At 41.1% G+C, this 16782-nt stretch overlaps 1 protein-coding gene across 1 annotated transcript in view; it reads left to right on the top strand.

Annotated features, from left to right (window-relative positions):
* Positions 1–16782, top strand: part of MEGF6 (multiple EGF like domains 6) — a 557152-nt gene that overhangs the window by 40375 nt on the left and 499995 nt on the right. The window contains exon 2 of the mRNA XM_073561705.1: positions 6041–6175. Coding sequence (XP_073417806.1) covers positions 6041–6175 — 135 coding nt within the window. The remainder of the gene's footprint in view (positions 1–6040; positions 6176–16782) is intronic.

Genomic DNA, 16782 nt, shown 5'->3' with positions numbered 1-16782 from the left:
GTGGGCTGTAATTGCTTGTACCCCTAGAAGACCCCGTCAGTCGTTACATTAGCCTCTCTTCATGGGATACCATTAAAATAATAAATTGAATTTGAGAACAGCGCATGTAATTTGTGCCTTCCTGGGGGAAAAAAAAATCTTCAAAAGATGCTGAGCGGAACTTCTAAAGTCGTGGAATATGACATTAACTCGGAAGCAACTTCACATAACTAGATGTTTTTTTACAAATATGAAATGACTCGCTTGGCGGCTCCTGATTTCTGGTTATTACGTTTTTTTCCATTTGTTTGTAGCGATAAAAAGAAAGTTTTATCTTAAAAAGTAAATAATGCATTGTGTAAAAGTAAAGTGGGGAGGGTCGGATGTGGGGTGTTCATAGAGTAACTATGGAAATAATCACTTGTTATATGTGATATTAAATCCCCTTATCACATGATCGGACAGGCTTCCTACAAGAGCTGTATTGGTGTCTCCTGAAATACTCTGTGCTGTGTTGCGCGTTTGCACTTTTCGCTATTAGTCGGTCATCTCCAAATTTTTGCCTTTTTTTCCTTTCACATTCAATTGAGTCTTCGCGGACATTATATTAGTAGTAGCAGGACAACTTCTCTTTTGGGGACCCTTTTGAATAAAAAAGGTCCAAAGGTGGACAGCGTTTTACTCTATGTTTGTAAGGTGCTGCAAAATATGGCGGCACTATAGCAATAAAATTATTATTTAATTTTTTTTAATATTTTTATTAAGTTGTCTTGAAAAATAAACGAATAGAAGTAGAATAAAGCGGCAGAGCTCAGGCCTGAGCGGTTGTACACCGAGCTGCTGCCTTCTTTCTTTAGTAGGAGCTCCGCTGATTTATGAATTTTCGAGCTTTTACTTATCAGTGGCATTTCACCCCTGTGCTGTAAAGGAGGATGCTGCGGACAATTTATTTTCCCATCAGCGTTGGGTGAGATCTTAATCCTGGTAGATACAGTGTAGGAGGCATTAATGATCCTGTGGCAATTTTCCAAAGAATGGAAGAATTATCTCAACTATTTGCAATAAATTCCTGCTTTAGAAAATAAATAATGGCGAGCAGGCAGTAATATTTCCATTGCTTGATGTAATTGCTGTAGTTTTACGATCTACACATAGAGTAAGAAAAGCAATCAATTAAGTCTTTGCGCAGAAATCACCCTGGGACGTTGAGTTTGGTTTAAAATATCAGCAAAATTACATTTTACATTCATGAAGTGTATAAAAGCAGAGTAATAATAATGCATCACGCAAAAAAAACTGTGCGCTAGACTAGTCTACAAATCACACTGTGCTCTGTAGCGCCACCTGCTGCCCTTACTGCGGTAGAGGACTTACTGTTTCTTCCAACATAAATTGTCATAAAAAATTCAAAGGGATTTCTCATATTTTGCTTTTATAATATGTTGATTTCACCTTTTGGTACCTTTCCTAAAAATGCTAGTACCTTGTCCTCTACACTCCGGTAGAAGTTATTGGCGTGTAGGGAATGCAGAAAAAGCTAAATGTACTTCTTCTCGTATGTACAGTAATTATGGAAGGTGCAAAGGGAGCAGTCACATTTAGTTAAGTTCAGGCTTGGGCTTCAAGTCTGCAGTCACTCTATGTGACTGCAGACTTGTGAATCCTCATGGAGTGCACAGTACACACTGTCAGGATTCTCCTGTCATGTGACAGCGAGTATACTATTTGCATACTTCTGGCCTCATTCCAACTAGGCGTTCAATTCACTTATATTGAGTGAGACTGCACACGTCTGGTCGGTAAAAAGCTGCTTGTAGGCAATCCGGCGCACTCTAATAATGTGCAGTGCGCACGCTGTGAGGATTTACAGTGGCTGCACACTTGAAGCCCAAGCATGGAAAGCCCCTTTAAAGATTTAGCATTTTGGAGTTATTTTTCTTAGACCATAATGAAGGCATAAGTGGATCTCTGGGTGATATATGCTTGAAGAATCTTTTTTTGTTATGTTTTTCATCTTTTTGAGGTACCCATGGAGGATTTGACTAAGACGGTGGTGTACACGAGAAACATCTTATAACAAAAACAAAGAAAAAGATAGGCCATAAAAGGGGGATCACCACAAACCAGGAGATAGCGTTTAGAAGCAAATTTTATTGGACATGAATGCACCAACACACACATTTAAAAACATTTAAAAGTCATCCATGTGACATAGCTATAACAACCCTAGGCTCATAATACAGCCTGCAACCTATAGCAATACTCCAAAAAAGATTGTGCAAGTGTCAGCCAAATGATCATAAAAACAGCATACCGAATAGTGGTTAACAGTATAAAATGCCCTACCAAGGATACAAAAACCATATATTATATTTGATCTGAACCTCTGAACCCTGCAAGGCAAAAGTCTGCAAGATGACAAATAATCACAAGAGCCATACACACTAGAAATATATATGAACAGTGACAAAATGGAACAATGAGTCACTGAGATCACAAAGATACATGCAGATGGAGTGCATATGGGTTCAGGAATGAGGTCATGATAGTTAGTTACCACTAGGATAGCTGTTCAGATATACAGGTGTTAGGACCACAGGCTAGAAAAAACACTCATGTTAGATTCCATGAGGGAAATAGTACTACATATAAAGACCCATATGGAGTAGAGCCAAGTCTATGTCGCTCACCTACCAGCACCATTGACGTTTTTGCTTGTTTGCTTTGCACTAAATAAAGTAGTTTTCCATCTCACATCTAAGAGTGTGCGGCAAATTACTCTACCTATGTATATGTGGAGGGGGAAAGCCAACTGCATTTTCAGAGCCAACATAATGGCAAAAAGTCTTTCTGATACCTTGAGCCACAGCAGCAGTTTATCCATTTGAAAAACAAAAAATACAGCAAAACCGCTGCAAAAATCTGCTGCAAAAGTGCAATGTATAGACCTACCACCAGGGGAATGGTCAAGACAGAGTGTGTAACAAAGTTTCAGAAGTTTTCAGTTTATAATAATCTTTATTCACGCAAACTGGAAAATCCCTTTTAAATGCTGATGTCAGTGAGTGTTCCTGTTTCCTGGTTGCCACCCTGGATGAAATAAATCTTTCTATTTTATGTGTCCTTCCCTTGTAATTTCTATATCTGACTTTAGCTCTGCCGAGTGATTGCTGCAGGAAACAACGATACAGAATGATAAAACTGTCTGCACTCAGTTATATTTGGCCAAGTGGTATAATTTATCAAATGCTGTTATCGGTTCTAGTCCCTATTAATTTCCCACTCAGATGCTACATCTTAAATAAAATGTATCTAATATGTAATATTTATAGAATTAATTAGATGTAAGCATAGCCCAATGCTAACTTTGTGTACAATGCAAACTATTAGGATTTAGCAAGCTGCAGCACTTAGGGTCCCGATTCACTTAGCGACGCCCCAGCGATCCCGACAACGATGCGACCTGGTAAAGATCGCTGGTGCGTCGCTAAATGGTCGTTAATAAGCTGCCAAACAGGCAGATCTCTTCAGCGACGCAGCAACGATCCAACGATCCTCGGCGGTCGTTGGTACCTTGTCACACAGCAGCTTTTCTGAACGATTCCAGCCTGCGTCCCTGAGTTTTGCGCCGCCAACGAGGTCTCTCGTCTGGGTCAAACACAGCGATGCATGCTGGTCAGCAGGACGCTGACGATGAAAAAATGGCCCAGGACATTTGAGCACAATCAGCGATATCCAGCGGGGGGGGGCGGTCGCCGCTATGTGTCACATGTAGCGAGATCGCTGGCGAGGTCGCTGTTGCGTCACAAAATCGGTGATGCTTCAGCGATCTTGCTATGTGAGACGGGGGCTTTACTGAAGATTTTACCTAGTGGGAGGGGGAGGGTTAACAATCCCTTACATTTTTTAAAACTCTTCTTTTCTGGTGGCCATATTGGAACCCAAAACATCTTTTCTGTATTGTTTGTGTAGAAAATATGGCTGGGCTTATTTGCTGCAGCAGTAATGAATTGGGGTTAATGGACAGAAAAGTATCTATAGGATAAGATACTCTGGGTAACGAAGGAGGAATCAGTGACAAGGAAGGTAATTACAGAATGTTATTGGTGTATAGTATTGTTCTGCTGCCTTGTTTAGGCTTTTAGAAGTATAGTATTGATATGTGTTACAGAACCACTCAGCACCCAGAATATGTTGTGCAGTTATATGTATGTATAATAGGTTCCATGTGAGATGCAAACTCTTTAAATAAACAAAGGAATAAATCCATATTATTTGTGTACATATATTCCCTTAAAAACTTTTATTGATAATTTAAATATAAAAACACCTATTCCCGTGTAATCCACAAAGACAAAAAGCCCTAACCAAGGACTACAATAACCTATCTACACACCTTCCTAGCCGTGGAGGTTGGCACCCTAGAAGAAATCGATTGTTTGGCGCCCCCACTCGGACGTCGTCTGTCCCTATCTCCCCTAACTCACCCTGGATAAAAATGAAAGGAATGAGATGAAGGAAGGGAAAAAAGGTTTTATGTAGAAAATATATTAGTGGGCAACAACCATTTTATATCATATTAGGAGTGACCCTAAAAAAGGTACTAATCTCAATAAGAGACCAACAAAATCCGCATACAGCAATGTAAATGCACCCAAAACCAATGATGGTAACACCTCTATATACAGTAGATAAAACAGAATCCACCATTCACAATAGGTAAAGTTACGTGTTACGGAACCACTCAGCACCCAGAATATGTTGTGCAGTTATATGTATGTATAATAGGTTCCATGTGAGATGCATGTCCCTAATGCATCAGTTCACAGGCTGCGCCCCTGGGCAGAGGGGACACGATATTCTCCTTTTGTCCGCCCTCCCCCCACCTTTGTAATTCCCACAGTAAACATCTGCAGGCTCCGGCCACCTGCGGCTTTTGTAATATATGTCTGGCCTGCCGCTTTTCTATTGGCCGGCCCACTGTATCTGTGTGATATATTCTGTGTCCTGTGAGTAAAGTGTTGTCAGACTGGAAATACATGGAGAAGCAGTCATCTTTTATATGCGCCCATGTAACCAAGGAATTCCAGCCAGCGTCATTCATTCAGACTCCAGCCAACGCAGAGCAGACCTCCGAAAACACGGGGTGGTACTGAAAGAGGTACCCCAGCTTGGTAGACCCTGTTACAAGTATTTTAGTACACTTTTAATTATAATGAGGCGACTCTGTTGACCATGACCCAGTCTAAACAGCAAGAATAAAAAATGTAGTTGGAGAAAAAAAAATTGTCTTTTGTGTGTCTTCCAGTATGAAAACTACTTAATTTTAGTAGTTTAGGGCAGCACAGTGGCTCAGTGTTTACTAGAGTTGAGCGAATTTGCTCTGGTCTCTGCTTATTCGGCAAGCCATAGCGTTTACCAAATAAGCTGCAGAGGGAACCTGGCTTCCTGGATCGCACCGGCTGGTCAGTTTGTTGGGCTCTACATGCTTGTGTTGTGACTGTCACTCAGCCGCAACATATGCAGTCGCGGAGCCGAACAGCTGAGCAGCTGGCACGATCCAGGAAGTCAGGTTCCCTCTACAGCTTATTTGGTAACAGCTATAGCTTGCCGAGTAAGCAGGGACCCGAGCAAATTCGCTCACCGTTAGTGGTTACCATTGCAGCACTGGGGTCCTGGGTTCAAATCCACCCAGGTACAACATCTTCAAGGAGTTTGTATTTTCTCTCCGTGTTTATGTGGGTGTTATCCAGTTTCCTCCCACACCTCAAAGCGATAGGGAATTTAGATTGTGAGCCCCAATGGGGACAGTGTCAATGATGTCTGTAAGGCTCTATGGAATTAATGGCACTAAGTGAGTAAAAAATAATAATGAAATAAGTTAGTGTGGATTTTTACAAAATGTAAAATAAAAGAAACAAAAACATTTTAAACAATAATACATACAAATAATTTGATAATAAATGAAGATAAATATTTTTTAAAATAGAACAAAAATAATACCAATCAGAATTCAAGTGAGATCCAAGTTTTTCTAATTTTTTTATTTTTATTTTTTCAGGCCAAATGTGTGTGCAGAACGAGAATTGTCCATAGTGACTCACAAACAGCCTGTAGTTGAGGCCTACAGTCGTATGGTAAAAGTTTGGAAACAAGGATGTGCGGGACAGATGTGGTGTGTTGGCTATGAGCGGAGGTAAGTACCGGGTATAATTCATGTACACAGCACATACCTATGATTATAGTTATATAATACATAAGAATATTACAGGAAGATTATATTGAGGGGATTTGCATCAATACATTGGTCTTTTTATAGGTAAAGAAGATCCCTGCTTATCTCATTGGACTTTAATACTTTGAGAAAACAATCTTACAGCTAAACAGAATACATTAAATGATTAGAGGGGTGGTCCACAACTAATACTGAGTTTAATCCCAAATGTCTACGTAATTATTATAGTAATTGCTTTTCTAATATACAGTACTTTAATTAAAAATAATATTCCATTCACACTCTAACTTCTTTTTTTATTTTTTTTTACCTTTTTCCATCTTGTGCATGTTGGGATACCTAAATGATCACTGCCGCAGCCTCTGTCTCCACACTGAAACAAAGCGTCATCAGTGACACCCAGTTCAGGGACTGGGCTAGTCCATTCTCTACTGAGCATGTGTCTGTTGTCATTTCCGACGTATGCTCAGTATGAGCTCCCTTGTCACTGTGCAATATTCCTTTCAGTATAAAGTGACAGTGCGCTCCCTCGCTGGGTCTAATGGAAAGTGACGAGCTAGCAAGAGAGCGCACTGTCAGTGCGTATTGTAAGGCAAGAACACAGCAAGCAATGAAAACAAAGAAAAACCCTGCACCTGAAACGGACATCACTTCCAGGAACAGGGCTGGTCCCTGCTTGCCACATTCTACACTTACAATTGTGTAGATCACTCCTTTAATGGAAGAAGAAAAGTCGAGGATGTAAATGTAGTGGGCACTTTTTTTGTATTTTAGGTTGTGAATACCCATAAAAAGTGCAAAGGGTTGTGTATTTCTTTTTAAATTGAGCACTGGTAATATTCAACCACTTTCCCTACAAGAACCCTTAAAATAAACTATGAAGGTGCAATGGCTGACTCACCTGGAATTATTCATTCCTTTGCTTATAGGAGAATGTCAGATGTTGGGCGATGTGTAATTTTACATCTGTTTTTCTAATGCATAAAATGTGAAATATTTGCACCTCCTATATACTCATGGTCTCTGTATATTATTGCACAAGCCAAGATTGCTTGCAATGGTATAAAGGAGACACGTTCTCTGCCTGGTACCTGTTTACCTACCGCTTGTTTTCATCATTCCGCTTTCTGCCGTCTCATCACATGGAGAAAAATAATCATTAAACCAGAACATGAAATTGAAACTGATAAACACTAAGAGCTTCTTGTACAGATGCCAAGATAAAGAGAAATCATCAAGAAACGCTGCAGAGCAATGGAGTGCAGCCCCAGGTAGAAGATCAAGACAAGTGTCTTCTTTATGATATATTTAGGATTAAGAATGGAGACTAGAAGAACAGGGACACTACCCAAATCAAGCACAAGCCTCCTACCAGGGCAAATAAGACTAATGCACTACGCTGGCAATGGTCGCACCTCCTTAGGGTGTTAAAACATTTGCAAAAAATGCAAAGCTTTGTGCTATACCCCCTTTCCTGAGCATGTGCATAAAATGTTTCACTATGAACCACCTTCTTCTTTCTCTCTACTGTCCATCATGATCCATGAGTGGCTATGAGAGCAGAAAATCCATTTATCACAATGAGTTATTGAATATTGATGGAAGAAAAAGCCAGAGGTTCATCCAGCCTTCCCTTTAATGTATGATATTATTTGTTTTTGTATTTTCCTAGTTTTCATTTTAGTTTTTATTTATTTATTTTTAACTTTTTTATGATTCTAGTTAGTTATTCATATTTTATCATGGAAGTTTGAGATTTATTTTTTTGAATCGCTTTCCTTGCATAGAAAGAACAATTTGAATTGATGAAAACATAGTAGTTACATTTAGTATAATACTCATTATTTCCTTATTTTCATGCTAGTCAGCTTTTAAAAGGAATCTCTTAGCAAGATTTACTGTGTGTGTGTGTGTGTGTGTATATACACTCACTGGCCACTTTATTAGGTACACCATGCTAGTAAGGGGTTGGACCCCCTTTTGCCTTCAGAACTGCCTCAATTCTTCGTGGCAGAGATTCAACAAGGTGCTGGAAGCATTCCTCAGAGATTTTGGACCATATTGACATGATGGCATCACACAGTTGGCGCAGATTTGTCGGCTGCACATCCCTGATGCGAATCTCCCGTTCCACCACATCCCAAAGATGCTCTATTGGATTGAGATCTGGTGACTGAGGAGGCCATTTGAGTACAGTAAACTCATTGTCATGTTCAAGAAACCAATCTGAGATGATTCGAGCTTTATGACATGGCGCATTATCCTGCTGAAAGTAGCCATCAGATGTTGGGTACATTGTGGTCATAAAGGGATGGACATGGTCAGCAACAATACTCAGGTAGGCTGTGGCGTGCAACGATGCTCAATTGGTACCAAGGGGCCCAAAGAGTGCCCAGAAAAAATTCCCCACACCATGACACCACCACCACCAGCCTGAACCGTTGATACAAGGCAGGATGGATCCATGCTTTCATGTTGTTTACGCCAAATTCTGACCCTACCATCCGAATGTCGCAGCAGAAATCGAGACTCATCAGACCAGGCAACGTTTTTCCAATCTTCTACTGTCCAATTTCGATGAGCTTGTGCAAATTGTAGCCTCAGTTTCCTGTTCTTAGCTGAGAGGAGTGGTACCCAGTGTGGTCTTCTGCTGCTGTAGCCCATCTGCCTCAAAGTTCGACGCACTGTGCGTTCAGAGATGCTCTTCTGCCTACCTTGGTTGTAACGGGTGGCAATTTGAGTCACTGTTGCCTTTCTATCAGATCGAACCAGTCTGCCCATTCTCCTCTGACCTCTGGCATCAACATGGCATTTCCGGCCACAGAACTGCCGCTCACTGGATTTTTTTTCTTTTTCGGACCATTCTCTGTAAACCCTAGAGATGGTTGTGCGTGAAAATCCCAGTAGATCAGCAGTTTCTGAAATTCTCAGACCAGCCCTTCTGGCACCAACAATCATGCCACGTTCAAAGGCACTCAAATCACCTTTCTTCCCCATACTGATGCTCGGTTTGAACTGCAGGAGATTGTCTTGACCATGTCTACATGCCTAAATGCACTGAGTTGCCGCCATGTGATTGGCTGATTAGAAATTAAGTCTTAACACACAGTTGGACAGGTGTACCTAATAAAGTGGCCAGTGAGTGTATATATATATATATACTGTATACATACTAGATGGTGGCCTGATTCTATCGCAGTATTCTAGAGTCTCTGTCAAAATAAAAAATATTGATATACTCACCTCCCGACAGCCCCCGGACTCTTTCTCTCTTCTCACCACGCTCCCGGCATCTTCCGATCCCAGTAATGCTTTGCGCAAAACACCGCTGATGACGTCGTGCTCTCCAGCTCTTCTCGCTAAGCATTACTGGGACCGGAAGAGCGTGGTGAGAGGCGGGACAGAGTCCAGGGGCCATCGGAAGGTGAGTATATAACTATTTTTATAACTATTTTTTATTTTAACAGAGACTCTAGAATACCCGATGCGATAGAATCGGGCCACCATCTAGTGTATTATACTCCTGTTACACCCGGAGCTGCTGTCACTGTTCTGCTGTTACCTAAAGTATTGTACTCCAGTTACAGGCAGAGCTGCAGTCACTGTTCTGTTGTTACTTAATGTATTGTACTCCAGTTACACCTAGAGCTGCTGTCACTGTTCTTCTGTTATCTAATGTATTGTACTCTAGTTACTCCCAGAGCTGCAGTTACTGTTCTGCTTTTAACCTAATATATTGTAGTTCAGTTACACCCAGAGCTGCAGTCACCGTTCTGCTCTTACCTAATGTATTATACTCCTGTTACAGCCAGAGCTGTAGTCACTGTTCAGATCTTACCAAATGTATTGTACTCAAGTTACACCCAGAGCTGCAGTCACTGTTCTGCTCTTACCTAATGTATTGTACGCAAGTTACACCCAGAGCTCTAGTCACTGTTCTGCTGTTACCTAATGTAATCCTGTTACACCCAGAGCTGCAGTCACTGTTCTGCTTTAAACTAATGTATTGTAGTCCAGTTACACCCAGAGCTGCTTTCATTGTTCTGCTGTTATATAATGTATTGTACTCCAGTTACTCCCAGAGCTGCAGTCACTGTTCTGCTTTTACCTAATGCATTGTAGTTCAGTTACACCCAGAGCTGCAGTCACCGTTCTGCTCTTACCTAATGTATTATACTCCTGTTACAGCCAGAGCTGCAGTCACTGTTCAGATCTTACCTAACGTATTGTACTCCAGTTACACCCAGAGCTGCAGTCACTGTTCTGCTGTTACCTAATGTATTGTATGCAAGTTACACCCAGAGCTGCAGTCACTGTTCTGTTGTTACCTAATGTATTGTACTCCAGTTACACCCAGAGCTGCAGTCACCGTTCTGCTCTTACCTAATGTATTATAGTCCAGTTACACCCAGAGCTGCAGTCACTTTTCTGCTGTTACCTAATGTATTGTGCGCAAGTTACACCCAGAGCTGCAGTCACAGTTCTGCTCTTACCTAATGTATCATACTCCTGTTACAGCCAGAGCTGCTGTCACTGTTCAGATCTTACCTAATGTATTGTACTCCAGTTACACCCAGAGCTGCAGTCACTGTTCAGATCTTACCTAATGTATTGTACTCCAGTTACACCCAGAGCTGCAGTCACTGTTCTGCTGTTACTTAATGTATTGTACTCCAGAATATGTACAGGACTGTGCCTGTGTAATGAGCGATGCAGCAGTGATGCCTTTAACAGCTGTAGTGTGCCTGTACAATAAGCGATGCGGCCGTGTTGCCGCGATGACTAAGCAACTGCCGCTGATTGGTCGCGGCAGTTAGGCTGCGACCAATCAGAGAGGCAGGATTTCCATTACAGACAGACGGAATTAGACAATTTTATAGTAGATATATATATATATATATATATATATATATATATATATATATATATATATATATACACGGTATATATATATATACTGTACAGCTCTGGCCAAAATTAAGAGACCGCCACATCAAAACCCTGCCATGGGCAGCCCATTCTCCAGACTTGAACCCCATTGAAAACCTCTGGAATGTAATCAAGAGGATGATGGATAGTCACAAGCCATCAAACAAAGAAGAACTGCTTACATTTTTGTGCCAGAAGCAGTGTGAAAGACTGGTGGAAAGCATGCCAAGACTCATAAAAGCTGTTTTTAAAAATCATGGTTATTCCACAAAATATTGATTTCAAAACTCTTCCTGAGATAAAACATTATTATTGTTGTTTCTAAATTATTATGAACTTGTTTTCTTTGCATTATTTGAGGTCTGAAAGCACTTTTTTTTTAAATTTTGACCATTTTTCTTTGTCAGAAAAAAAAATGCAAAATTTATTGCTTGGAAATTCGGAGACATTGTCAGAAGTTTATAGGCTAAAAAGAACAATTTACATTTTACTCAAACATATACCTATAAAGAGAAAAATCAGACAAACTAAACACTTCAAAGTGGTCTCTTAATTTTTGTCAGAGCTGTGTATATATACAGTTGTGGCCAAAAGTATTGACATCCCTGCAGTTCTGTCAGATAATACTCAGTTTCTTCCTGAAAAAGATTGCAAACACAAATTCTTTGGTATTATTATCTTCATTTAATTTGTCTTAAACGATAAAACACAGAAGAGAATGAAGCAAATAGCAAAACATTGATCATTTCACACAAAACTCCAAAAATGGGCCAGACAAAAGTATTGGCACCCTCAGCCTACTACTTGGTTGCACAACCTTTAGCCAAAATAACTGCGACCAACCGTGTCCGGTAACCATCAATGAGTTTCTTACAATGCTCTGCTGGAATTTTTGACCATTGTTCTTTGGCAAACTGCTCCAGGTCCCTGATATTTGAAGGGTGCCTTCTCCAAACTGCCATTTTTAGATCTCTCCACAGGTGTTCTATGGGATTCAGGTCTGAACTCATTGCTGGCCACCTTAGAAGTCTCCAGTGCTTTCTCTCAAACCATTTTCTAGTGCTTTTTGAAGTGTGTTTTGGGTCATTGTCCTGCTGGAAGACCCATGACCTCTGAGGGAGACCCAGCTTTCTCACACTGGGCCCTACATTATGCTGCAAAATTTTTTGGTAGTCTTCAGACTTCATAATGCCATGCGCACGGTCAAGCAGTCCAGTGCCAGAGGCAGCAAAGCAACCCCGAAACATCAGGGAACCTCCGCCATGTTTGACTGTAGGGACCGTGTTCTTTTCTTTGAATGCCTCTTTTTTTCTCCTGTAAACTCTATGTTGATGCCTTTGCCCAAAAAGCTCTACTTTTGTCTCATCTGACCAGAGAACATTCTTCCAAAACGTTTTAGGCTTTTTCAGGTAAGTTTTGGCAAACTCCAGCCTGGCTTTTTTATGTCTCAGGGTAAGAAGTGGGGTCTTCCTGGGTCTCCTACCATACGGTCCCTTTTCATTCAGACGCCGACGGATAGTACAGGTTGACAATGTTGTACCCTCGGACTGCAGGGCAGCTTGAACTTGTTTGGATGTTAGTCGAGGTTCTTTATCCAACATCCACACAATCTTGTGTTGAAATCTCTTGTCAATTTTTCTTTTCCGTCCACATCTAGGGAGGTTAGCCACAGTGCCATGGGCTTTAAACTTCTTGATGACACTGCGCACGGTAGACACAGGAACATTCAGGTCTTTGGAGATGGACTTGTAGCCTTGAGATTGCTCATGCTTCCTCACAATTTGGTTTCTCAAGTCCTCAGACAGTTCTTTGGTCTTCTTTCTTTTCTCCATGCTCAATGTGGTACACACAAGGACACAGGACAGAGGTTGAGTCAACTTTAATCCATGTCAACTGGCTGCAAGTGTGATTTAGTTATTGCCAACACCTGTTAGGTGCCACAGGTAAGTTATAGGTGCTGTTAATTACATAAATTAGAGAAGCATCACATGATTTTTCGAACAGTGCCAATACTTTTGTCCACCCTCCTTTTTATGTTTGGTGTGGAATTATATCCAATTTGGCTTTAGGACAATTCTTTTTGTGTTTTTTCATTTAAGACAAATTAAATGAAGATAATAATACCAAAGAATTTGTGTTTGCAATAATTTTCAGGAAGAAACTGAGTATTATCTGACAGAATTGCAGGGGTGTCAATACTTTTGACCACAACTGTATATATACATTTATATCTAATATATAAAGCTCAATGTGTGTGTGTATGTCCGGGAAAGGCATCCGCACCATCGCAGCTACAGCCACAAAATTTGGCACAGTCACACGTCTGGACCCCAAGAGCGTCCTAGGCTATGCTGTGAGGCGAAATTTTAACCCCGCGCGCTCCAATTCACCAAACAATTTTGCCCCTAGCTACATAATGGGGAAAAAGTGTGTGCGTATCAAGCCCCGCCCCTCATTATGATGTCATAATGGTTGCCATGGTGACGCTGATGTCATTATAGGTTGCAAGCCCCGCCGCTCATTATGATGTCATAAGGGTTGACTTTGGGATGGAGGATGTGTGATGGGTATATGGGCACTGGACTATGGGATGGAGGATATGTATGATGGGTATATGGGCACTGGACTATGGGATGGAGGATATGTATGACAGGTATATGGGCACGGGACTATGGGATGGAGGATGTGTGATGGGTATATGGGCACTGGACTATGGGATGGAAGATATGTATGACGGGTATATGGGCACGGGACTATGGGATGGCGGATATGTATGATGGGTACATGGGCACGGGACTATGGGATGGCGGATATGTATGATGGGTATATGGGCACGGGACTATGGGATGGAGGATATGTATGATGGGTATATGGGCACAGGACTATGGGATGGCGGATGTGTGATGGGATATGGGCACTGGACTATGGGATAAAGGATATGTATGATGGGTATATGGGCACTGGACTATGGGATGGAGGATATGTATGATGGGTTTATGGGCATGGGGCTATGAGATGAAGGATGTGTGATGGGTATATGGGCACTCGACTATGGGATGGCGAATATGTATGATGGGTATATGGGCATGGCACTATGGGATGGAGAATATGTATGATGGGTATATGGGCATGGGACTATGGGATGGAGGATGTGTGATGGGTATATGGGCACTCGACTATGGGATGGAGGATATGTATGATGGGTATATGGGCACGGGCCTATGGGATGGTGGAAAAGTATGATGGGTATATGTGCACGGGACTATGGGATGGAGGATAATTATAATTTGTTATAACTAACCACAGTTTTTTTTTTTCTTTTTCAGCTTTTACATTTTAAAAATCACAGAAAGGAAAATCGGCCGATGCAAACGTTTGGGCACCCATTTTGAAAGTATCACAGCTTGTAAATACTTTATTTTAGCCAGACAAGAGTCTTTCAATTTTTGTCTGAGGGATTTTCATCCATTCTTTCTTGGAAAATTCTTCCATTTCTGTGAGATTCCTGGGTTGTCTTGCATGCACTGCTAATCTGAGGTCTGGCCACAGATTTTCAATGATGTTCAGATCAGGGGACTGAGAGGGCCATTGTAAAACCTTCAGCTTGCGCCTTTTGAGCTTGTCTATTGTGGATTTTGGGATCATTATCCATTTGTAGAAGCCATCCTCTTTTCAACTTGTTTTTTTTTACAAATGGTATTTATTTTTGTATCAAGAATTTTTTGGAATTTTATTGAATCCATTCTTCACTCTACCCATGAAATGTTCCCTGTGCTATTAGCTGCAACACAACCCCAAAGCATGATTAATCCACCTCCATGGTTAATGGTTGGCAAGCTGTTCTTTTCCTGAAATTTCTGTGCCCTTTTTTCCCCACACATACCTTTGATCATTGTGGCCAGAGAGTTTTATTTTAACTTCATTGGTCCACAAGACTTTCCAAAATGCATCACGCTTGTTTAGATGATCTTTTGCAAACTTCTGAAGATGAATTTTATGGTGAGGAGGCAGGAGACGTTCATCATTCCATGAAGGCCATATTTGTGCCAGTGTCTCTGAACAGTAGAACAATGTTCCACAACTCCAGAGTTTGCTAAATATTTCTAAAGGTCTTTTGCAGTCAAATGGGGGTTCTGATTTGTCTCTCTGGCAATTCTTCGAGTAGCTCTCACTGAAATTTAGCTTGGTCTTCCAAACCTTATCTTGACAGCTGTTGGCTGCTGTTCTTTTGTACAAGGTTAGAGGAGGCTTGGTTTTTATAAAGCCTGGTAATTTGCATCATCTGGCTTTTCCTAACAATGGTAGCGAACAACCCATAACTCTAAAAGGCTAATTAAGGTCTAAAACCTCTGTTAAAGTTATCAGACCACACAAATATCCAAGCGTGCCCAAATTTTGTATTGGCTCATTTTCCATTTTTAAATTTTTAAAATGTAAAAAATGACTATATAATTGTTTTTTGTTTTTGCCTAAAATACAAAGGAAATGTGTCATCTTTAACTTGCTTAACTGTTCATAATAGCAATAATTTTGACCCGGTGTGCCCAAACTTTTACAAGCCACTGTAGTTCAGCCTCATTTGCATATCAGTATCAATTCAAGTGCTGATTTCTCACTTATCGAGGAATGGACTGACCATGTGAAGGTATTTCCGGACTTTTCTTTGAATGAGCTACATGTGCATATAAATAGTTTGGCATGTGAAATCTTTCTGACAGATTCCCTTTAAAGTGGTATACATCTTAAAAGTTATGGCATAATGCTAGTTTATGCCAATCACTTTGTTGATGGGGATCCCAGAGGCTGGATTCACATCGATATAAATTCATAGCATATGTTAAGGATTCCGAAAATGTAGAGGGATACAGAGTTGGTGTTGCTGTCACGGGTTTACCGCGACAGAGAGGAGCCAGAAGATCACAATGTCTGATTACTCCTACTCCTGCACAGATTAAAAGCACTTCACCTTCTTAGTAAACGGTGTAAATTTCTTTGGGTAGTGCAGGAGTTAATCTGCTCTGTTGGGAGCTCTTGGAGCTAAGGCTCTCAGCTGTGCACTGTTAGTCACTCCCATCTCCTATATAATCTGGGTCCTGGCTAGCACTCATTGTCAGAGTAGTTTATGCTGCATGGCTGGAGGTTGTTACTGGGGAATGTGTTTGCTGGATTTTTTTGTGACTGTTGCTAGATTTTGAGTTTTTGATAATTCCCTTTCTTCTACTTTGGTTTACCCCCATCCTCCACTCCTCAGTTAATTCCTGTGTTAAATGTATGTCTATATTTGTATGTTTAGTATTTTTCGGTACCCTTGTTCGTATTACCTTGTGTTAGGGGCTGGCGGAACGCACCAAATAATATAGAAGGTATTTAGGTGCATTTGCAGCCCGGGGTCCACCGTGCAGAGATGCTAACTGCTGCTCAGTAATGGCAGACACTATATAGCGGTATAATAAGTGAACACACCCGGGTTAACGTCACCCGGTGTGTACAAGGTGAACTCTGTTGCCTCACAGAGCCGCACTACCGCTGAATATAAATGCTGATGCCTCTTAAGCTCACAGAGCTCGGCAAAGTGAGCACTGGTGTAAAGTCACAGGACTCTGCCCCAAGACACAGGGTTGGAATCCCTCTAGGCTCAC

Source organism: Dendrobates tinctorius, unplaced genomic scaffold (assembly GCF_039654945.1).
Source record: "Dendrobates tinctorius isolate UK_male_01 unplaced genomic scaffold, ASM3965494v1 ptg000326l, whole genome shotgun sequence".
Classification (NCBI taxonomy): domain Eukaryota; kingdom Metazoa; phylum Chordata; class Amphibia; order Anura; family Dendrobatidae; genus Dendrobates; species Dendrobates tinctorius.
The sequence above is the reverse complement of the archived record's forward strand: the minus strand, read 5'-3'. Positions and strand labels throughout refer to the sequence as shown.